Here is a 24166-nt window from a genome sequence, read left to right as displayed (position 1 = left end):
TTTCCTCTGTTTGAGAAAACAAAGATTCCATTGACTTTACCTTTTATGCAACTGGTGGTGAGGGAAATGAACCACAAAATTCTCTGGATAGTTGTCTAGGGCAGATTAGTAATATAAGGAAAGGGCCCTCATTGTCAAATCCATACATTCCAGACCTGGGAGGATTGTTTGACCTCCAGCCGACTGGAAAGATTGTTATCCTTTCTGTTTTGAGATGTTTCTAGCAAGCTCACATTCTTTTGTTCAGCGCTCCAGAGGACTGTATTAACTGTGTTTGGATGGTATTCAGACGTTCTTTGCAAAAAGAGAACACACATAAAGATCATTTTCTTTATTTTTATTGAAAAATCAATAATAATAAAATCACACAATTACTGCCTCTGTGGGAAAATACCTACAGCACCAAAATTGACACAGTATGGATGGCAAATGAACATAAAGGAAACATCAAAATTTTGCCACCTTTTCTCTGCAAGCTCACTGTGTGCAGAACAGAATTCAGTGCAGATTGGAGGCAAAATTTAAAAAAAAAAGACAAACAAAAAAAGGGCATGAAAGGAAGGAGTAAGACAGAACTGTTAAACAAGCTTGAGCAGGATCTTCTTTTCTTTAAACATTAAAGATAATGCAAGAACGCACACATGGATTGTAGCAATACTGGCAAATAAAGGGTGTAAAGAAAAAGAGATCATACTTAATATAAGCATGTTGTTTGCTGTGCCAACTGCTGTTTGTTTACAGAAATCTCGATTCTTGATTTATAACTGAGAACATAGTTCAATCCAAGGTGGCTTCAGGCTGAGACAGAATTGTTCCCTGGGAAAGGTTTAGTGTCTAAAAACTGCAAGCTCAGATACTCAGTTCACAGACTGCCTGTTAGAATGTACTCATGAGGTAACAGAATACCAGAAATATATAATGTTTCCTGCCATCATTTCACAAATAACAAAGCTACCCACCACAATTCACAACATTAACATTATAGCTCATCACGCATCTTGTCTCCTTTAGGTCTTACTACTCTGCCAATGTACATGATGGAGTTGGTCTTATTGTCCTTCACCAGGAAAATGAAGGGGTGATCTACATAGAAAAGTTTGGGGTTTCTCAGCTTCTCTGTGCCAAAGATGCTGGTGTCGTATGGGTTTCCTTCCACGTCCAGCTCAAGGGTTGATGCATGGAAGACATTAGAGAGGTAAAGGTCCTTCTTTCCGGAGATGTTGGACAAGTCAGCCTTAGCTTTGTCTACGGCTTCGGTCAGGCCGAGCTCAGCAAGGTGTTTCTAGAAAAGACAGAGAATTGCTCAAGTCAAAGGGTTGCTGGTTAGTTTTTAAATGTCTACACTGTAACCTTGTATTGTTACAACCACCAATACATCAAATTTCCACCATTTACCTGCAGGTTGTGGCTGACATCCACTGAGATCTTGGGGAGGGAAATGGCCACAGCTCTGTTCTGCATCTTACTGAGCCACGTGTCCACCTGTTTCCTGGTCAGGAGTTTCTCTAGGCGATCTAGAGGTTCCAGGTGGTAGGGCATAATAAGGATCATAGAAGCCTGCTTCTGGCCTAGAGGCATGCTCAGCACAAAGATTCGGTTCTCTGTGTCCTCGTAGAAGTCATACAGACCTGCGAAGGGCAGACAAATCAGATAATCTTGTCTTGCTTGCATTCTTGTTGATAGAATCAGTTTAGAAGACATAATAAGATAAGGTTGGAAGTAAAGATGATGAGAAACTCACCCGTACGATGCATCATGGGAACTCCAATGGTGAATGAGCGGGTAACCAGGAAACCACGATTGTCCACCATTTTATCATGGAATTTCTCATCCCAGTGAGCTGAGGGACAAACAAAGAGGACTTGGTAACACATCCACACAATCCACTGATATCTCCATGTGAATCATTTAGGATCAGATATGAAAGCATAACTGGGCTTTGAATAAGAAGACACTACTTATACTCACGTTTGAAGAACATAGCGTTGACAATCATGGCTCCATCTGGGTTCTGCACGTCCTTGGTGATCTCAGGCAGCTTGCCATCTGTCGACTTGGCTGCCCACTCGTTGATGGAGTTCACTGCACTCCTCTTGTCCCTGAAGTTTATTTTTGAATGGTCGTAGTTGTAGTGCTTCTTGCTGTTTTTCACAAAATCATCAGCAAAGGTGACGGAGCTCGGGCCATACAGGCGGTTGTTGATCTTCCAGGTAGTGTTGCGTTTCTTGGCATCGCTCAACTGCAAAAGAGAAACATATGAGAAATATATATAGAAAGTATTACAGTTCAAGTTTGAGGCTGTATCCTCTTGTGGTGTTATAGCTATGAAGAAGGCAAGTAAAAAAATATGATATCAAATTTAAATTCTAGGACACATAATATGTTCGTAATAATGTGTTACATACAGTATTTGATACTGCTGTTTTTACCTCTGTGAGCAGTTCAGACAGGCCTGCATGCAGATGCTCATCCTTTAGTTTGTCAGCACTGAGGACAGTTTTGACCTGGGAAGCAGTGGAGGCCTTACCGCCAAGAGCCACCATCCCCAGAGAGGAGGCCACCACCACAGGAGAGATGAGGATGTTCTCTGTCTCTTTCTCCTTTGCCATGTTGTGGTAGAGGCTACATCAAAATCACAGCAAAGATTATTTGCTTGCATTCCTGATGAGAAAAACACCATCATCCTATTTGCTGCTGTAACATTGTATTTTCCCAGTTATGGGACTAATAAAGGATTATTTTATCTTATCTTATCATGATATAAATTTAATTATAATTACAGTAATGCAGAAATTTCAGACCTGAAGGCCAGATTGGCACTGTTGTCAGCCAGCGTGGTAGCATGGCTGCTAAGCTTCTTGTCCTCCGCAGAGGCCATGAGGGCCAGCAGACAAAGAGCTACAACATTAGTCATCCACATCCTGTCTGTCTCCAAAAGCAGCTGCAGCAGCCTGTGAAAAGGAAACAAAAGCGAAAAAATTAGGGTTAACACAACTTATCCTGCTTGGTTACCTAAAATCAGATATATGTATTGAGTTTAAGATGGAAGGTACACATTAGAATATATCCTCAGAGTGGGTTTGTGGAACTACGTGCAATCTTCAGAACTGTTTCAATGACATCCTAACAGAAAGGACTTTCCAGGACACAGGCTATGATTGGGATGTGAAGCTTTGATTGGAAGGGCAAGGTTGGCTCAGCCCACAAAGAATTTTAGGGAATGCCTCCAGCCTCAGACAGACATGTTCCTTGCCACGTCAGCAGCAACTGAGGCTTAGCCGTACAGCTGGAGCTGCCATCCATTCAGAGTGAAGCTCTGCAATGAGTCGAGGCTGAAATATGATGCCTCTAATCATGTAACTGAGGCAAACTGTTTCACACATTCACTTTGCTGACTTCACTGACTTCTTCTTGAGCCAGAAGAGAAAGAAATCACTGTGATTCACTGTGTAGACATGCAGTCCGGTCCTTGATACTTTTACATGGTCTCTGCAGCAGCACTTTGAGCTTTTTTTGTCCAAGTAAAAGGGCGTGTGCCTGCAGGCTATATCTAAGTCATCCCATCACTTGAACAAGCAAAGGACCAAGTATATTGAGGCTGTAATTAACCAGCTACCTCGACATCTTGAAACATGTTTCTGATCCCTCTCCACCATTCTGAGTGCAGACATATGTTGTCTGCATCTCTGCATTTGCATATTTGTGATACAGCAGAAATGATTTGCATCATGTTTGGATACCTTGAGATGTTTTGATGTCTGCGATTTTCATTCTGAAAGACAAGAAGTGTGAGCTATGTAGTAATCTCCACATAGCAGGCAGTAAAACAGTATACAAGTTCTGATGGAGATAGAATCTGTGTTGTTTTTTTCCATCTTATTTCCAGCTTTCAACCTTTGGATTTAAATATTTAAGCTATGGTTAAGTTATTCTGCTAGTCAGTCACCATTCATTCACAATCAGCCACGTAAACCTTTTTCATTGGCTGAGAGTGAAACTGAAAAAAAGAAAACAAAAAAACGACTTTCAGTGAGCTATGCTACAGTCCAGTCGCAATAATTTTGGACGACGATGTTGATCCTCTCATCATCGAAAAAGCAATGGATTAAAGTTATTTATAAAGAAGATTTGGTGCATACATTTCCTTTCACTGAATTTGATTGCTCTCAGAGCTTTTATGTAAGACTGCAAAGCAGTGACATGCAAGAGGCAAAAAGCATAGTACCCTCATGCTGGGATAAGTTTAAAAAAATTTAAGCTCTAATTTATTCTTTTAAACTAAATTATTCTGTATGCAGATTAAACAGACAGAGAAATGGTGGAGATTTAAAACTGGTTAAAATGGAAAAACGCTGCAATGTAACTTTAAACCAAACAACAAAGCAGCTCTTTCACCCTCTGCATTCCTTGCTGAAAACAAAAGCAGCTATTTTCTAATCCTTACCTGGCAGGGATTCGATGGGCTTCTTCTCTGAGCTGTGTCCTGTGAAATGCAAAGCTGTCACAAGCTCCCCTGCTCTATATACCCCGAGAGAGAACTTTCTAGAAGTGGGAAAGGAATATTTAAATGAGGGTGTCTCTCCTTCCTCAGGAAGTTCAGAGCAGGACGTCCCCTTTGAAACCACAAGCTGGAATGAGAGGGGTGGTTGAACTCCTTAGCGCTGGTCTGGGCTCAGCTTTGAAACTTTCCCAGCTGTGGCTGCAGATAGAATTTTAGACAAAATCTGATTCTTGGTCAGTCCTGGCTGCTGTGACATGCAGAAATACTCCTCAGCTTCCAGGTCTTAAAGATGGTTGCTGATTCAATTTCTAACACTGATTTCATCACATAGAAACATAAAGAATAAGCCATGTTTGAATATGAACTGAATGATTCTTGTGCAAGAAAACATGTGGCACGTCAGTGCTGTTTTTGCAGTTGTTGAACTTTTGAGTGTAAAATCTGAGCCTCTTTGGAACACCACTATTCTGCAGTCTCAGTTGACGAGACATCTGTGAAAGGGTACATTGTTTGCAAATGTTACCAAAGTAACAAGAAAAGCAACAGTTTAATTTTTTTTTACATAGATGTGTAGTACCAGTTGGAAACTTCCAGAACTTTTAAAGCTTCACTCAGTATGTGTGCTTCACAGAAGTTGAAAGATCTACAGCACTGTCCCCACCCCCACACTGCCACGTAGCTCCAACTCAGCTGCTGATTGCAGGGTGGTTGAAGAATGGGGGTGTTAAGGAGAACCATTGTCGTAAAATACTGCAGTGTCCTGACAAGGCCCTCCTCAGTTGATCAAGACAAGAACTTTTTAACCAAATAAGTTATAAATACATACTGGTTCAGCCTATTTAACCACATCAAACTTTTGTTAATGTTTTCATTATGATATTAGAATTGGACAATATTAGTGATAACATTAACTTTTTCATATATATATTTTCTTTCTAATCTAAAGAAATCAAACCTTTGCCACATTCATATTCACTACAGAAGGACATAAGTGAGGAACCAGGAGTGGGAACCAACTCTACTCCTCTCATCTCATTTCAAATGACTCACATTTTGGGGACAGTGAGCCTACCTAACAATTTCTACATTTAAAAGGTTTGACAGGAGAGCAGGCTCGTAACCCCTTTCCTCCCCTCAGGGGGTGTTTGTAATTCTGAAAAAACAAACCCTGGAGCAACAGCTCATAGTGAAATTCCTCAGCATGTGCAAAGAGAGGGCAACTTCTGGGTCAAGCAAGTCTAGTCAAATCTCCTTGAACGCATAATCTCCTTAAAAAGCCTTTCATTGTCTATAAATACGTGGCAAACACACATAGAGCACAGCAGAGGACTCCTAGAGGGGCAGGCAATTAAAAAAAAGACTGTGTTTTGACATTAATTTTGTAACTGTTCATGATTTCAAGTCAGACTCAGGATTGTGATACTATGTTTTCATATGTGCTTTTCAATAAAGATTCCTATTATGTTGCCAAAGCAGCACACAATGTTGTTTTTGCTAAAAACAGTATGACGCATGAATTCTTTGCTTGGTCTAAGGAGATGTAAGAGTGCTGGAGAGGTCATCTGGGATCAGTACTTCCTTTATGCTGTCTAAAGAAATACTGTGTGTATGTAGTTTCATTTTCCCGAGCAACCGCCACATGCAAACATTTTAAGTAAGATTTTTTCCCTTTTAGATATGATGGTCAAGGATGTAAAGGCACAACACAATGAATTGCAATGAATGATGCAATGTCTTAGGCTGTAAGAAGGCTCCTTCTCCAACAGAATCTTATGCAAGAGCAGGAGTGACAGACCTCAGAGGGTGGAGCGACTCCTAAATAACTGCAGCAAACGAAATGTTGAGCCCATCATTACACTAACCTCAGCACCAGCCTTGGTCAGCTGCATTCTCGGTTAAGTATTTTTTTAAGACGATGCATGAACAAGGGTTTTGCTTTCTGGGTCCCTTCAGTAAATTTCACTTCATTTTCAGTCAATAGATTTGGATTTAACTGTTAAATTAGCCCTATGGTACACTAACATTTTACAAACAGGATTGTCACTATTTTAAATTGTCAACTGAGGAATGTAAAGAAGTTGATATTACTGAAATCTTTCCTCTCCATTGAGTTTTATGGTACATGTTATAAGGAATGTTAAGCAGCCAGAATAAATTCAAGCAGCTGCTGGTGCAGTTGTTAAAGTTAAAGTTGCTACTGCAGAGGACTGACCTATGTGGGGACTGTGAACAAACAATCTTACCATCTGTGTTAGTTTTTAAGCTAAAAGACAAACAAGGTCTTGGCAGCCTGCTGTAACAACTGTTAAGAGGCTTTCTAAACACCTCTCCTCCAGTGTTCCCCTGCTATTGCAGCCCATTCACCCAACACCATCCCCATCTCTTCTCTTCCAAGACACATCAGTGTTAACCCTTCCTGTCTAAACTACTTTCCAGATGGGCTGCACTATTATTTACCAATTCCAGGGATATAAACTCTCCTCCAGATGTATAAGAGACTGTTTGAAATATTCTCTTTAAAATGTTTTCATTATCAGTCCGCTAAAATAGAAGAGATTTTATAGAGTTTATCTTATATACGAAGCATGTCTGTTTGTGCTGGTTGTAATCATGCCATGCTGTCACAAACTACTATGACCACTAGTACACAGAGGAGGAACTGTTGGATACAAAGACTCCACTGTAGGAAGTCGAGCACAGCTGCCAAGAAGACCATGACGTAAGACCTGAGAAGTGTTTCAGCTTCCCTATATGATGCAACTTTCTGAACTTTTGGTGATTATAGGCTACAGTATGTGATCTATCTATGTGTATTGTCAATCCAACCCAGAATTACTGAGCTGTAATTAGGTGACAGTAAACTAGATGCCCATTATGCTGTGTTTTAACTGTTTGTATGAATGTTTGCAATGAGTTTTATGTCTACTGGCTGCAGAGGTAAGACCGCTTTTACTCTCTGAAACAGAGCATGATGAAACATCATGATGACATGATGCTGACCATTGAGATTTACAAGGAGTGTTTTTTCTTTCTTTTTTTTTTTTTTAATAAACACTAATATCCCTAACATGAACAGTTCCATTACTTCCATGACTCATTTTAATTAGATTTATGTTGTTATGTTTATGGTTTAGCATCATACTAGTGTTTGAATCATCTAATTAAAAAGTTCATGATTAAGTTCTTAAATAATAGATTTAGATTCTTCGACTTTTAACAACCATGAAATGGATCTTTTTAATAGTTGTAACACTGACTGAACATGCCCCCTGGTGGCAAAGGTATAAAAGCCCATCAAACTTTTCTTCATATCAATTAAACGGCTAATTAAGGTTATAATGAAGTTTATATTCTTTCTGTTAGTCAAGAGACAGTTTTAAATTTAACTTCATTTGGTTAGAATCTTGCACAAGGTGCATGAGGAAAAAAAGAGGTATTTTGTGCAAAGACATTCAACAACCCTTAGAGTTTTTGAAGTATTAAATCTTGAATAGACCCTGAGTCTACAAAATTAAAAATAATCCTTGGAAAACATTTTTAATGGTTTGCCAGACGCTGTAATCATTCTATCTGCTACTGCAATGCATTGTGGACTAACAGCCACTAGATGGAGTGCAAAGCAACTAAATAAAGTAAACTAGACAAGGTTTTTTCAGGCAAGATCTTCAAAGATATGCACATATCATTCTTGTGAAGCTAAAACAACAGAAATGAGCGTGACAAGTAAATGTTAGGCATTTTGAAGAGATAACCCAAACTGCGTAAGAGGAGCTCTAGACACTGTGACTTCTACTTTCTCTTTAAAGGATACTGAAACTTTGCAGTTTTCATATTTTCAGTGTGAAAAAATTAAAACAAATTAAAACCAAAACACTCAAACAAACATTCACAAGCTGAGTAAATGGCTCCTCTCGTGAGCATTTGTCTCTGACTTCTGCCTGTGGGATAATTGTCATAAATATTTGACAAACTGTTTCATATCAAAATACCAAGTTTCATCTCCCTACAGAGATCTGTAAAAGAACATATTAAATCATTGCTGTTTCAAACCCCCCTGTCACATTGAAGCCACTGAACATATCAAATCATGTTGTGGAATTCCAGCAGACCTTAAAGTCACTTAGACAATTTTGGCAGTGTAGGTATTCTCATTATCGTTCCCCTCTTTCCTTCCACCAGGCATGCTCTGCACCCCTTTAGACAGCATCAGTGGCAAACTCTTCACCCGATCCTGCTGCATGATAGAAGACCACATGCAGAGGAAACCCCTGCAAAGCCATCATACCCTTCCCGCCTGTGGATGATGGTTGACATTTTAAAATGGGTGGAGTTTCTAACAAAGCACAGTAGCTGGAGCTGCTATCTAATGCAGCCTGTGGAGAGAGGAGCAGGGAAGCCCAGGACAGCCACATCAAACAGGGATATGCCACAGGAAATGATCCTGAGGGGAGCATTTCCTTTGTCTCACCACCTGTAGATGCTCATGGAGAGACAATGTCAAGACATGAATGTGTGTGTATGAGTAGCTGCCTGAATGTGAGAATGATGGGAATATAATCTCACCATCAAAATGACAGATAGTTCAAGTGCTGTTCGATCTGAACGCAATTAGATGCAACAGATGCATCCACAAAACGCGAATATATTTGATACCACTGTTTCCTTGGTGATAAACCTGAACTGTTACTCTTTTTAACCACAAATCCTCCTCCACTTGACAGGAAGGAATGTTTATAGCTTTAACAAACAAGGCAAATGCAGCTGATCTAAAAAAAAAAAAGTTTTAAATATCTGTATATGCTATAAACTTGCTGACCACCTGCCATTGTCTCGTGGAGTTTTTTTGTGTTCTCCAATAAAGCAAATACTCAAATTGGTCTATGTATGTAAAATAATAACCAATGGAAAAATAATAGGAGTGTCTCAAATAAAGAGTTAAACACATCACCTTATCCTAAATATACCTGCACTTTAATGTGTACAATTAAGTGGAAAAACAGTAGAAGTACTCTACAGAGTTATTAACCTTTTTAAACAATGGTCTTTGGCATTGTTATCTTCTAACCATCTTTTTTTAAGCACAGGAATGTATGGATTTCCCACTTAAAGATTTTTTGTATCTATGCAGTCTGTAGTCTATGTGTTTCTTTAAGTTTCCAATATATTAAACTGTGATTAAAATCAGTAATGCTGGTATTGATCCAGAAAATCACAATCGGTGACACTTCTATAGAGTTAACAGGACATATCGAGTGAGTCCTAAATGGTTCACAGTGTGTCAGTCAGTCGATGGCAATGCACTGTCTGACGTTACATGCTGTCTCTGATTATGATTGCAGATGTTCTTGTGACAAAAAAAAAAAAAAGCAATGGATCCGTATTGTTTAATGAGTCAATGAGTCATCAAACATGTGTCAATATGACAGACAGTGACAAAGTCTGAACCTGAAAAAAACACATGAGCATGAACTGGCTAGTGACCTCATTGGTGGTTTGATTATTTACTTTGTTCATTTGCTTGGTGGATGAATAAGACTTGTTTGAACAGTAATTAACTCTATCAGATGCAAAGATTTCCAACGATACTGTAAAGTGTTAGAGCACAGCAATCATAAAAAATTAGGATATTAAAATATGTAATGGAAATGGGTAATCTGACTAAAAAAAGTCCTCCTTCATTTCAGAGAATATAAAATAAGAGAGAGAACAAAAAGTTGAGAAAACAGAAGTGATAAAAACAAGACTGGTTTGAGAGAAATAAACCTGCCATGACAAGCAAACTCTCATACACCTTCCATGTTCACATGTCTGTTTATGACCTTTACTCTTTATCATGTGCTAATAATCAAAACAGCATTTTTTCATTATATCTTATTATATCTTCTCTGCTAAGATAAAAAGAGACTGAAAAAAATGCCCTTTTGGTTTAAATTACGTTTGCAAGTTGTTGCGTTCAGAGACATCGGATTTTCTGGTTGCACACGAACTGTCGCCGATGGAAATCCGATATTAGTAGGTTAGAACCATTTGGCTTCGATTTCTCTCTAGGGATATTAGTACTGACAATAAATTATGGTAGTGAATCCCCATAAATACCCTTCAATTCATATAAATGTTGCTTATTATGGTAGATTAAAACGACATGAGCGATTTTAAGGTGTACTAACGGCACTGCGAAAGCCGTAGTGATTTTCGATGTGAGCATGAACGCGCAGACCGGGAGTAAAGTCGGCTCTGTGACGCTCTCTCACCGTACGGGAGGGCCGGGGATAAAAAGCCCGACGCACACACTCCTCCCACTATTCACCACATTGAATTACGCTGTCCCGGTGAACGTACCGTTGTTCACAAAGAGACGAGGAGGCACGTTTTACCTACAGAGGGGACCAAAAAAAAAAAAAAAAACACAGAGGACGGAGTAACTGAACATATGAGACGGGACGTCTTTTAGCTAGCACTGTCCCGTTCGCACCCAGCATTTTTTTCCTCCATGTTTTCGGTGTAAAAGTTCGGCTCTGTCAGCATTTATCGACCTCCCACCTCTCACACGTTACCTTTGACACGGGTGGCCCCCGTTTGACTTTCGGGAGGGCATTTTACCGGGGAAAAAGAAAAAGAAAAGCCTCAACTCCACCACTGAAGAGGTCGCAGCCATCAAACAGGTGAGTGTGTAACGGCATGGTTTGTTTGAGGTGTTTACCACATTTACCTGTGGGTAACTTTTAGAGCAGCATCTGATTTTTAATATTGCTTCAGTTACATTACTTATTACCCTATGGTCAAAAAAGTGTTGGCAGTCCTCGCCAATGACAGTTTTCACCATGGTAACACTCGCTAACATTGCTGTAACATGCCTACAGTCGAAACAAGCTAGTAAAACAAGTTATGCCCGTAATACTTATTTCCAATTAGATCCTCATCCTCAGCCAAAGGCCTAATCGGTGTATTAGCTGTAGCCATGTGTTTTTACCTATCACGGGCTTTAAGATCAGTACTTACCCCACTGGTCATCTGCTCTCTTGTGGTTTCTCCCAAAGACATGGGACACGCCCATGATGTTGTGTCCTAAGAAAGCTGGGATTTTCCTTTGGCTGAAACTAATTATTGATCGACACACCTGAGTTCCTCGTCCCCATTTTATGTACATCTCAAAAGAATGCATGCATGTAAAGCGCCATTATTCTAGTAAAGTTCAAATTGTGGTTTCCTCTGTTCGCACGTACAGTAGAAATTGCACTCCTGTCACTAACTTGCATAATTCATGACACCATTTATTTTTTTTCTTTTCCAGACGAGGATTGTCGTTTAGATGATTTAGTGTCTAGTGAATATCATGGGATTACTTATCACATATATTATGCAGCACTTCATCAGGGAGAGTTGAATCACCTTGGTCTGTTGGAGAGGGTCCATTTGGTACATTGTCTCTAGCTGTGAGATCCGTCTTGATTGTGTTAACACTTTCCCATCTGTCTCTACTACACTTCCAGTAAAAACAGCTAACACCTATATGTTTTGGTATTATTAATATCCTCAAGGCAAGTAAATAATTGCTCTTAAAGGGATTAGAACCTGTTTGGTCAGAGTTTCAATGGACTGATGACTCAGGAGGAGTGAATACTTTTAAAATGAGGGTTTTTTTTTTTTTTTTTTCAACAGCTGTAGATGGATTTAAGGGCCTTGGAGTTGAGTTTGCTGAATACTGTGTTTTCTGACTTCTTCTTGGCTTGTATAATACTGTATAAGCTTCTGCATAGTGAGCGGGGCTCCTGTCCAGAGAGAACCCGCTATTATGAAAATGTTTTCAGGTCCTGATATTGAAACTCATATTGTTTGTCACCTAAGACAATAAACATGAATCTTGACATTCTATTTGCTCATTTCAGCTGTGAGAGTAAATGATACATTTTGAGCTTAGCTGGAAACATAGTGGCATAACATATACATTTCTACAGCTCTTTAAATTTGCTTGGATTATACTGGGATATGGGTGTTGTGTTCAAGATATGTACAGCCATCCTGAAAAGGTTGTATGAAGTGCCTTAAAGATTACCCTTAACTGGAAATGGGAGAGAATAAATGGAGAATAGAGGAATATGTAATAGGTCAGAACAGGGAGGAATGCAGTGTGCTGTGTTCACAGTACTAATCCACTTACTGGATACCATTTCTTCTTACACACACAGTGCTGCACATACATTTCTTTTAAACCATTTATTTATCTAGCTTTCAAGTTCCGTGCAAACTGCAGATAATTGGAAGGTGATTGTGATGCCGATTAGACATGTAGAGTTGCACTGTGAACGCAGTAGCAGACCCTATTGTCCATTTGAGTCTAGTATTGATTCTGTGTTTTGGCCGTGTGGCTTTGCCCTGCTTATGTAACTGCACTGTATTCTTTATTTACTGTATCCTTAGATGGATGCTTTTAAGAAGATAAACGTACCCAACACTCGTTCTACAATAAGTGCTGTAGTTGTAGGATATTTGCTAGCTTCACAAACCAAAAGAAATACATCTTTAAGATCTGTTGAACCTGTTTAGAATTATCCAGTGAGTCCAACTTGGGGAAAAAATGACCTGTTCTGATTGGCTGCCTTGAAGCAGTGAGATCAGATCCACCCTTCTTTCTCTCTCTGTCTCTGTGACTCACTCACCAACACACACATGCACTCATCTCCTGTGCCTATTCCCAGTAAGGATAATGAACCTCTGCAAAGAGTTGGCACGCTTCTGAGAGCATTTTCTATTAATTTATAGCACCCACATGAAGAAAAAAAAATCTAACTTCCACGTGGTTCCAAGCCATAGTAAACATTTAATGCAAAGTAATGGGTAAGTAAATTGGATTTAAAGATTGCAGAAAATGACAGCCTCGCTTAGACAGCCTTAGAAGATGGCTGTAATTTCCAGTGTATTTTACTTCTATGTTTACTGTAACCAATTTTCCTCCCTGCTAATACATTTCTCACTAGGTTTGATCGAGGTTAATAGAGCATTAATGGACCACATGCTAGCAACAACTGAGGCCAAATTGGTGGTGAGGAGTGGCAATGTGTGAGACTTTGCAGTTTGAGCTGGTCTGATTCTGTGTTGTGAATTGATGAGGCATATGAGTGTTGAGGACATCATGGAAATGCAGATGAATAACAAATACTAGGTTTTCAAACCAGATATTGGCATACTATCAGTCCTATTCAATTCAATTTTATTTAAAGTGCCAATTGGGGCAGTCGTGGATCAGCGGTTAGGGTGTCGGACCCGTAACCGGTGGATCGCTGGTTCGATTCCCCGTACCGGTGTCCATGGCTGAGGTACCCTTGAGCAAGGTAACCCCCACTGCTCCCCGGGCGCTGCACGCGGTCGCCCACTGCCCCGGGTTTGCTGTGTGTGTGTGTGCACGTCACTTGGGTGGGTTAAATGCAGAGCACGAATTTCATTGGAGTGAGTTCCCTCCAATGACAAAATATGTCGCTTTCATCTTTCGCTTTTCGCTTTCAATTCATAACAGAGTTGTCTCAAGACACTTTATGGGTGTGTAAACAACACATTCAAAAAAAAAGAAGAGAATCAGAGAGAAACAGGTCCCGGGGCAAAACGTCACACTGAGTAAGCATTTGGCGACAGTGGCGAGGAAAAACTTCCTTTTAACAGGCAGAAACCTTGAGCAGAACCAGACTCAGTGTAGACGACCTTCTGCTGTGAGGGAGAGAGGGGAGAGGAGAGACAGGGAGATGGAGAGAGAAAGGAGAGGGGGAGATGGAGAGAGACAGAGGAGAGACAGGGAGGATAGAGAGAACAGTGCAGAGCAGGAGCAGGAGGATCCGGGCAGGGCCATAGAGGGCTCAGGATCCAGCAGCAGTACCAGGCCTCAGGAGGGTGGGGTAGGAGATTCTGGATCCAGCAACGTGCAATCACACGATTGAGCCTAGCTTGACCATGTTCTGGAGATAAAGCTTACTCCATAGGAGCAGTAGGTTCAAGTTGGATGATTGGCATGGGGCATTTGTTTTTCTGGAAGTACTAAGTCAGCTCTTTATCTGCATGTGATATTGCACACTTAACAAAAGTCAGACAGTCAGAAGGCTCATTTAGGAGAGCACTATTTAGACCCCTCTTCAAGAATGTTAACGACCTGCTATTCCTGAGTGAGTCTTCTCTTTGTCAAACACATACTTGATATTTGCAATGCATAGCAGTTGCTCTGAAAGTTTGATGTTCAGCAGAACATGAAATGTGTTAGAACCTACCTGATGGATTGTTGTTTCTGACAAATTGTTGCGGCAGTCCATGTTAAAACTCTGAGGAAAATTTAGAAAACTTCAGTTTTTCTGCCTTAGTAAAGTCTGCCCTAAGTAAAATTGCTATGACTAGCTGATATTAATTTAACCCTCAGTAACACGGGAGGGTTTGGTTCGCTGTCTTTGCTCGATTGCAACCTGAGCTCTCTTCAAAGTCCAGCGCTCAGACAAACTGGGAGGTGCACTGTTATTCTGTCAAAGCCAAGGTTCCCCTTTGAAAAAAGGCAAAAACACCATTGACTACATAACAAGTCTGCTTGCTTTTCTTTCATTCCAATGTTCCATGAAGTTTGAGCAGTTCATTGAGTTCAAACATTGTCTTCTATTCCTGAGAGAATGTAAGTTTTGTAAAATGAGAATGCGCCCTTAATAGTTTCTCATGTCGTCAGTGCCTCTGTTGTCTCTGTGTCATACATTTTATGGAAGAAATGTTTCAGGTTATTATCGAATCCTCTTAACTAGAGAAGTAAGGTAGTTTTTCAGGTAATTTTTGATCTGAGTTATTTCAGACTTATACTATACTTGCATTCTTTCCAACTGAGGAAATAGTTGTGTTGGTTTTTTAATCATCTTTAAGTTAGAAGTTCTATATTAGTACAGGAGTAAGAAGAAAGATCAGTTTCCCTCTCAGAAAGGCAGGTTTACCATGGCAGCACCTGCTCGTCTGTCCCTGCCTCCCGGCTTCAGACAGCAGTCACATTAGAGGACAGACCTCAGTGTGGTGTCAACACGCAGATGGTGGTGAAGAGCCCTCATGCAGACATACAGATGGCACCTTGATAAAACATACTAATCCACACACTTTCTTTTTCCTCTTCGGCATGAAGAACAGACAGACTGAGGAGCCAACAGTGTGAAATAAGCCAATGGAGTTGTCCATTTGGCCACAACAGTGCTTCCCATCACATCTTTGTATGCCATGAATGCCTTTGTCAGCTGTTTCCAGGCCACAGTATCAGCACTACATTATCACCTATGTTTAGGAACCTGTCCAAGAATACTTTCGCTCAACGCTAATAGACAGACAGACAGGAGAGGTCCAGGCATAACCCTACCTGTCATTCTTTTTTTTTATTTATTTCATAAAGCCTCAGCAGGCAACACTGAGTCACTGAAAGTGAGTTTGGGAAACATTGACTCAGACTGAATTACTTGAAACTAAAGATGTGCAGTGAAGTGTGGAAAGTTTTCTGCCAGACAGCTATTGTGCCAAGTTTTCATACCATCCAGAAAGTACAATTGATGATTTCAATGATTACAACTTCACTGGCCAAAGAACTGTTTTGTATTTTCTGCTAAAAACCTGAGTGCTCTCTGCTTCCTTGCAACATGATTACACATCTCTGTTGTAGAAAGGGAGCAATTCTCAGCAGTGAATTGCTGAAATGATTTTGACTTGGCAAAGACCCCTGCACCCCCATTTTGTCGCATGGCATTTTATGGCAAAAGCAGCTATGAAAGCAAGCAAGCCACTTGCCCTTTGCTTCTGTTAAGTGACTGAGTTAGTTGCTGAACAAATTTGCTGCTGCTGTAGCAGCACCACTCATTCTGCAGCTCAGGGCTGTTTAAACACCATAATAAAGTTAGTTTTAGGTTGGATATTTGACGCAGAAAGTTCTAAAGGAAGTTACAAGTGACACCAGAGCATTTAGCTGTGATTAATGGCTTCTCATCAGCTTGAAAAGTGAAAGTATGGGCATCGAGGACACAAACATTCAGCTAAGAGCTTTCCAATACATTCCATCCTGTTAGTTCTTCATAGCCTGATAATCTTCTCTGTGGGATCCACCTCCTGTTCTGGGTGCTTCCCCTCAGTTTCCTTCCAGACATCTGAAATCACAGGCTGCACTGAAGCTGATGAAAAAGCGTTGTGTAAGTATACATTAAGCAGACAAGAGTCAGTGTCATGCAGTCTTATAAGGTGATAATTATTCAAGCCCACACACCATCAGCTGCCCAAACAGTGGCGTGGTGTATCAGAGGATAGCACTGTCACCTCACAGCATGAAGGAGCTGGGTTCAAACCCCTCAAAGATGACCGGGACATTTCCTTGTGAAGTTGACATGTTTTGCTTTGTGCCTCTGCACCAGAACATGCATACGAGTGATCCGCTTGCCGCTTACTCCATAACACAGGCATATCAGGCCTCATTCAGATGAATCATTGTGCTGTGGTATGGGAGGTCACAACTGGGAGAGTGTCATTGTTTTGTTCATGAACTGCTCCTGGAAAATGCCCAACTTCCAGTTCCCAGGTTGGAAGCAACAAGTCTTCTATCCGCAACAAGTTTACAAAGTATTTCTCCTTCCCTGCTGGTGCAGTCGCTTCTCAGCATGATAAAAACTTTCTCAAAAACACTATTGATTTTCAATGAACAGTTTATATGCAAAGAGTTGTGACAGTGGTTAACCTTTGTGTTTGAATCCCTGACAGCTTGATAACAGTGTTGTAAGTCTTTAGCCGTTTGACTCTTCCACTCCAGCTTGAGAAAGTAAGCACATGTCACTAGTCTAAAAAAAAAAAAAACATATGAAACAGAATATCCCCTTGCTTACAGTATCGTAGTTTGCTGAATTGTGATCTCTACATCGTGATGCACTCCAAACACAGTTCAAATACTACAGTCTTCATCCTAACACTGAATGGTACCATCTTAGTGTTAATTACTTAAGCCGTTGGTCTGATCACTGGCTTTTGAGCAAGCACTGTGGTCCACTACATCACAGCCTTAACACAGTACCTAGACTAGAAATGAATGGGTGTACTTGTGTTTTCCCTGCAGTGCCTGATTTGGTCTGACTGTGGCCTTAAGCATCAGGAATACTCAGGCTTTTGGCCCTGACACCTAGTATGATATAGGAAAAACCTAATGGATGTTGCTGAAATGCTAGATTTTTTTATTTTCATGGTACATCAGTTGATGCCTTGGGGAAGATGGACTGCATTTGCAGTACCTAAAACACATAAATCAATAATAACCAATACTTCCATTGAGGGGGCTGCATAAAGCTCCTAATATGGCTTTATTGTTAACTTTGTCCACATTGGCTTTTCAAGCAGTATCCCTGCAGCATCAAGCTAGCGTTCTTCTTTTCCATTTAAAAAAAGCTTTGCACAGACTTTAGATCTGTCCGTGAAGGAGGCTTCATACTTTAACATGTAGCCCACCTTCATGTACTGTGCACAAATCATTTTTCTCTAGATGAAAAATGAGAGCAATATCTCCACATATCACTTGACCCACTTATGCCTCATCCACACCAAAATGAGTGGGTGTATTCCTTTCTCTTCTACCAGCCATTAATTTCATTTTGTTTTGCTCTAATAATGGAAATAAGTGACAGTAATGTCACTTCCTATTGCTGTTGTCAGTTTTCTAATTTAAAGACACTGATGCACTGTGATTAGATAAATTTTTCCTCAGATTATCTCTGACCCATATTTTTTCAGACTGATGAGCTGTCAGTTTGATGAGCAAAGTGTCAGATTGTCAGGATGTTCTCGTACCATACCCCTCCCACCAGCTTTACTAATTCTGTTGCACACTGATGTTTACCAAAATCGTGGCAAACTGATGTTCAGTAGTCCTTTTGTGCTGGTTTATTGGTATCAAAAATATCTTGCCTCACAATAATGATTTCTTAGAGGCATAGTCCTGCACTGTCTTTTAAATCTGGTGTTCGATGTATGACTTTGGTAAAGCGTAAGCTGCTCTGAAGACTGCTTGGTGGTGCCTTTTTCCAAAACTTACTTACATTTACTTTCTTACAGAATACATTATCTCAAGATTATTGATATTTCGATTTGGCACTTTCAGAATCCATTGCCTTTCCAGGGATTTGAATACCCAAGAAACCTTACGTAAACATTTTTCTACCCTCCTTTGGACTCTTCTATCCTGATTTGTCAGACCAGAAAATTGTGGCACCAATGACTCTCAGCACGTATATGCTGAATACCCAATTTTTTTTTTTTGATATTGACTTAATAAGCTTGAGAGAACTAGAGAGACCTGAACATAGATTTATATCACTGAATATTCATTGTGCCTCAGGTCTTAGACTTAAAACTATATTCATTCTTCTGAATATGTCAAGGACTGTTCTTAAGGTCACCAAGCAGACTTGAAAGAACTAGTGCCAGCAAAGACCCATAGACCTGTCGCCTCTCATAGCCTCATGTCTACTGTTAAGAGGTCCAGCCATCTGCTGCACCTGCATGAATTACAAGCAACAATGAATGTGCAAATCAGCTTTCCTCCCTCAACTGAATCAGAGTTTCATTAGAACATTTTTATATATTTTTTGTGCATTAAAGAAAATACAGTAAAAACATGAATTATATAAATAAACAAGATTTGTGTGCCTGTACATGTCAGGTCATTCTTAACTTCCATTCATTTACAATCCAGTTAACCATTTATAACTGAATCTGGACATGGTTATCCAAAAATATATCTAGAAATCTCTCTCCTTTTTCCCCCTTCTTTTTCCTCCTTGTGCCCAGCATTGGAGATGAAGAGTAAAAATCTTAACAATAATTTTCCTGACGTCTACCTTTTCAAGCAAACTGCTTATTGGAAAGGACTTATTTTCTTCTTATTATTATTCTGAAGGCTTTGATGTCAGATTCTGGATGAGCAGGAGCTGTGGGCTAAAGGCTGTAGCCATTCATTCTTTACCTTCCAACACACTGACTTATAGGAGTGTTGTAGATTTTGTTTGCAATTATTTAGATTACTTGATAGCTTTTGCATCTTTGATATTTTTGTTGCTATACTACGATATTGTTACTTTATCGCGTGATCTTCACTTTATGAAGATGGCAAGGAGTAAACCTATTGTCCAGTCTGATTCACATCAGAATATAAAAGGAAAATTCAGATTTCTATATGGAGCAACTAAGTTGGTGTTGTAGAGTTGACTCCATAGCTACTGAAGGTAGCATTACTGAAGACTCATCGATTGTGAACATATGATGCACCTTTTAAGCAGATTATTACTCTCATCCTACAGGTTCCAGACACTAAATGAAAGTGCTATTTTGAGGGTCGCAGAAGTCATTTCGCATGAATGAGCCAATTGACATGGTGGACACAAGCCTATTAACTCAGCTTCGATGGTGCTCACTACATGACTGCCTTAAAATATGTAGTCATTTCCCAATCTCTTCTTAAGATGCAGTTAACTGTATGCATCACTATACATAAGTAATAAGTGGCAAAAATAATAAGTGACATACATTGTGAGTAGTCTGCATATGGAGGAATAAGAGCCTAACGTAATATTAAGCTAAATTACAATATTGTGTGGTAGAAAGAAATCAACATTTTTTATAAGGCAAAAGTTGTGACTTTCCTGCTGGGATGTAGTACAGGTTCTGCAGTCTGACTTCACTTTTAGACAGCTTAGAGCTCTTATTTCCCCTGATCCACCACTCTCCTTTATGAATAATCTTACTGCAACAGAATTACTTTGTGACAGCAGTTTCCTTTGGGTTATAAAGAAGTATGAGTTCTAGTTTGTGCGGCATGCCATGCACACTTCTGCACATAGACACATAAGATGTTGTTTCCAGATTTTTGTTTTCCCAGCAAAATCACCAGGCTTTGTTTGGCAAAAAGAATTAAAAACTTAGCTGGCTTTAAATGTCTTCCCTTCTGTTTGCATAGATGATAATCTGCTCTTATTTGTCTGTAGCCTTTCAAGGCTGATCAATTTAAAATCTGCATTTTCCTCTTAGAACTTTAGATCGGATTTGCTGAGGTGACAACTACAGCATAATACATGGAGCAAAGTGGCACCGTCATAATTTATCCATCCATCCATTTTCTATACCGCTTATCCGTCAGGGATAACTTTAAGTAAGCAGCAACAATTAGATTAACAGAAGATGGAACAGAAGAAGAGGTGAGAAGCATGAGCTACCAATACCAAGGCTACTGACTCTCCACCCTCTCAACAGTGAGTGCTCTGTTGCTGCTGAGCCAGGTTCAACAGCACTGATGTAATGACTCTCTCATTGCTTGTTAGAATGGGCTTTATCGCCCATGTGTCACTAATCAACTCCCTCGCAGGCATCTTCTGGTGCCACATGGTTCAGCCAAGTCTCCATGGTGCTTGGTATCCATTGCACATCTCAATAAGCAATTCAGGTCACTCAAACATGGCAGGGAGCCGGGAAAGATTAAATGGAAGCCCATTTGCACAAGGCTAATTGGATTCCTTAACGTGATGCTGTGTTAAGATTTACACTCTGTTGTTTTAGGGAGTCTTTGACTCTCAGCTCTACCAAATTGCTCATCATTTTGCCTTTATGTAAATTTCTAAAATGCACATTTTTTTGCACTTGTGACCCAGGTTTTTCTGATTTCAGTTTTTAGCTTTGTTAGGGCTGCTTTATTATGCATGTTTAGCTCTTTGTTGAGAAGCTCTGAGAAGCTCAGCAGGGCTAGATAATGAGTTAAATGAGGGAATGAATTTCCCACATTACAATCATTCAGCTCCAGAACATTTAGGATTATGTTGAGTTATTTTTTTGTCCCTTTTGGGAACTCCAAAACAATGATCCAACACTTGTCATGTTTGGAGAGGGTGAATTGCAAGTTTGAACCCACAACAGCTTACTAGCTGGGGGGCATCCACCATGAAAGCTGCACTACTCCACAGTGTAAAAAAACAAAATGAATAAATTTGAGAAAAGTCACATTTTAATAAATTCTTCTGTGAGAAAGTCAGTAATTGAACATTGCATTGGAAATAAATACAAGCCTGTCATACTTGATTACATTACAATGAGCATGTATAACTGGTGTGTTGAATGACATTGCACTGGTTAAATAAGGATAATTTGTTCCTTTTTTTAAAACTATTATTAACTTTTTTTTTTCTGACTAGCGGCCTTTGATCCAGTTCTCTCTGTTGTTTGTCCCTCAGTTATTTGGTCAGAAGAAGACACTGTTTTCTGCTGAGAAACTGCTGAAGCATTTCCTCTCCTGCAGACTGTTTCCTTCACTGTGCCTTTTGATTGGAGGAAATGATGCAGCAGAAAAGAAGATGACAACAGCTGTTTAAGGCTGTTTTATACAACTCTTATAGCTTCTCTTTTCATTAACCCGTAGCCGGCCGAAGCTGAAATGTCGTTTCAAGGGATGGCAATGTATATAAATTCCACATTTTTGTGTGAAACTAAGCATGAGGGAGGTGTTGGTCTTTCCTTATTTTGTGCTTGGTTGTTACAGGTTGGTGGCTCAGTTGCTGTGTCTGTGACTCTGTGAGTCACTGTGACAGTGCAGCTTGCATGATGGTCACACTTCTGCCCCTACTGTGGTCTGAAGTGTAACATCCATGTTGGCAAAATATGACAGTGCATGTGTAGAGTCTTGGATGAAAATCATTTTTCTGAGATACAGTTCCAGAAAATGACTACTCATGCTGTGTTTTCTTAACTTTGCCGATTCATTGCAGCTTATTCAAGAATTAATTGTGTCCACAGGGTCATATTTAGCTGATGAGTTTCCAGAAAGACATTGCACTGATAAAGGGATTAACTGGAACACTTTTGCTTCAGCCTATATACAGCGTGGAGGAGAGTTGAAGCATATTAACTGCAAAGTAAAACAATGGATGAGACCTCCCATTTTAAGGTGACAAAATCTGTGGCCTCAGTGCTGCTCTGCCTGATTATGATAATTTCCCACATCAAATAGCTGGAATTAAAAGGCTGTTTGATGTTCAGCTCTGTTGAAGCAACAGTGATGTGTGTGATATTTTTGACTTTGAGGATGCAAGTGGCTATGACACTGGCACGAATGGAAGCTTTTGGAGGTAAACATGTTGTAACATACACCGCATGAACCGCTGTGCTGGAGCAACATGGAGACATTGCTGTGGATACAGGTTTGAACATTATAATTTGTTAACAAGTGATAACATGACATGACATGCAGAAAGTGGTTGTTAGTTTGCCTCACTGAATACACCAATGGGGCTTTAGTGCGTTAGCTGTGCAATTGTTTTTCAGTCTCTTCAGGTTTGGTTTGTATGCTATATTTGTTTTTTGTTTAGTATGTTGGAGTTGTTGATCTTGCTCAACCATCACCAAGTGCAGACATGACAGTACAAGTGAATCATGTGATTCAGTTTGTTTGTCAGTGGATTTATTTTACTTGTGTTCTACCAAGTATATTTACTGCCACCTATATGCTGAATGAAATTTAGAAACAAATTTTAGATTTTTTTAAAAAAGATATTTAAGATTCTTACCACTAATTTTAGGAAAAATGTTTGATCTGAAAGAAGCAAGATGTAAAAGGCCAGATTTTTACCTAAATCAAAAGGGTTATGTGAGCTTATTCTTTAACATGGATGATTTCACTGCAGACACTTAATTGGTTTGGCTGATTGATTATTGTATTATTGTATTATTTTCACATTTTACAGACTGTTGGTATCAGCGGATCTCAACCTCCACCGGTCATCTTTTCAACTGGAATTACCGATTTATGTGGAAAATAATTTCTCAAAAAAAAGTTGTTCCCATATAGATTTTATTTCACAGTTTCATCAGTTCTGTAAGTATTTCTGAATTACTTACAGTTAGCTGTTCAGTTCAGTGGTTGTACAGTTTCTTATAGATTTGGAGACTGTTCATTTCAGATAGTGTCAGATTTATTTTCTGCAGTTGAGGATTGGCGGGCGATATTGGCCTATTAGTTAACTTTCCTTCCTGCGCAAACTATTGTTAATATATCTTCCTTTCAAAACTGACTGGTCGACCTATTGTTTATACATGGCAGTGGGCTGCAAGCGACCCTGTGGGTAAACAGTTATAGAAAGTGGGTCGAGTCTTCTGTCTGCTTCCAGTATCTGCTGTGAATTTCTTGGGAATTCATTAACTAATGTTTGATGTTTCTTGTCATGAACAAACATGTCAGACCACTAGCGATATTCACCATGGTTGGCATTACGTGAGCTTGAACCTTAGATTTACTGCCAGTGACATTTAGAACCTTGCTGGTAAGCTAAAAAACAACAGGATTTTCTGCTTTATGTTGTTTTTTGCAATTTTTATTCAAAATCCAAAATCCTATGCTTTCAAAGTTGTGATGTCCATCCATCTGACAGACATGATTTATTCAGAAGAAATATCAGACAAGCACAATGACTATGCCAGCAGACAAGCAGTTCTTGATCTGATTATGGTCTAAAATGTAGCTACTGAATAAGGCTACTTGAGCTTTTTGTTGGACAATGTAGAGGTTCGGATAAGGTGATTATTGCTAACGCACTGACTTATGTTTAGCCTTTGGAAGAATGAAAAAGTGATTCTCTCCGTTCTTCTTGTCTGTTTGTCCGGTATCAG

The 24166-nt window shown here is 39.7% G+C and overlaps 2 protein-coding genes across 7 annotated transcripts in view; one reads left to right on the top strand and one right to left on the bottom strand.

Annotated features, from left to right (window-relative positions):
• Positions 1 to 322: 322 nt before the first annotated feature.
• Positions 323 to 11562, bottom strand: serpinh1b (serpin peptidase inhibitor, clade H (heat shock protein 47), member 1b). 5 transcript variants are annotated; one of them, XM_046390397.1, is made up of 8 exons: positions 11501 to 11519; positions 3741 to 3772; positions 2802 to 2951; positions 2430 to 2622; positions 1969 to 2239; positions 1742 to 1840; positions 1396 to 1628; positions 323 to 1282 (listed from the first exon to the last, which is right to left on the bottom strand). In XM_046390397.1, the coding sequence occupies exons 1-8, from the start codon at positions 11510 to 11512 to the stop codon at positions 980 to 982; spliced, it is 1293 nt and encodes a 430-aa protein (XP_046246353.1). In that variant the 5' UTR covers positions 11513 to 11519; the 3' UTR covers positions 323 to 979. The 5 variants fall into 5 exon arrangements, with proteins under 5 accessions (XP_046246353.1, XP_046246354.1, XP_046246357.1 ...); XM_046390398.1 differs by lacking the exon at positions 11501 to 11519 and adding an exon at positions 4445 to 4892; XM_046390401.1 differs by lacking the exon at positions 3741 to 3772 and having other exon boundaries at positions 11501 to 11562.
• The window catches only part of gdpd5b (glycerophosphodiester phosphodiesterase domain containing 5b), a 39576-nt gene continuing 26184 nt past the window's right edge, over positions 10775 to 24166 (top strand). The window contains exon 1 of one of the 2 annotated variants that reach the window (XM_046390346.1): positions 10775 to 11163. The gene's annotated coding sequence lies outside the window, so the exon portion shown is untranslated. The remainder of the gene's footprint in view (positions 11164 to 24166) is intronic. The other variant, XR_006843467.1, reaches the window with a different exon arrangement.

Source organism: Scatophagus argus, chromosome 5 (genome assembly GCF_020382885.2).
Source record: "Scatophagus argus isolate fScaArg1 chromosome 5, fScaArg1.pri, whole genome shotgun sequence".
In the NCBI taxonomy this organism is placed as follows: domain Eukaryota; kingdom Metazoa; phylum Chordata; class Actinopteri; family Scatophagidae; genus Scatophagus; species Scatophagus argus.
This window is presented reverse-complemented; position numbering and strand designations above follow the sequence as displayed.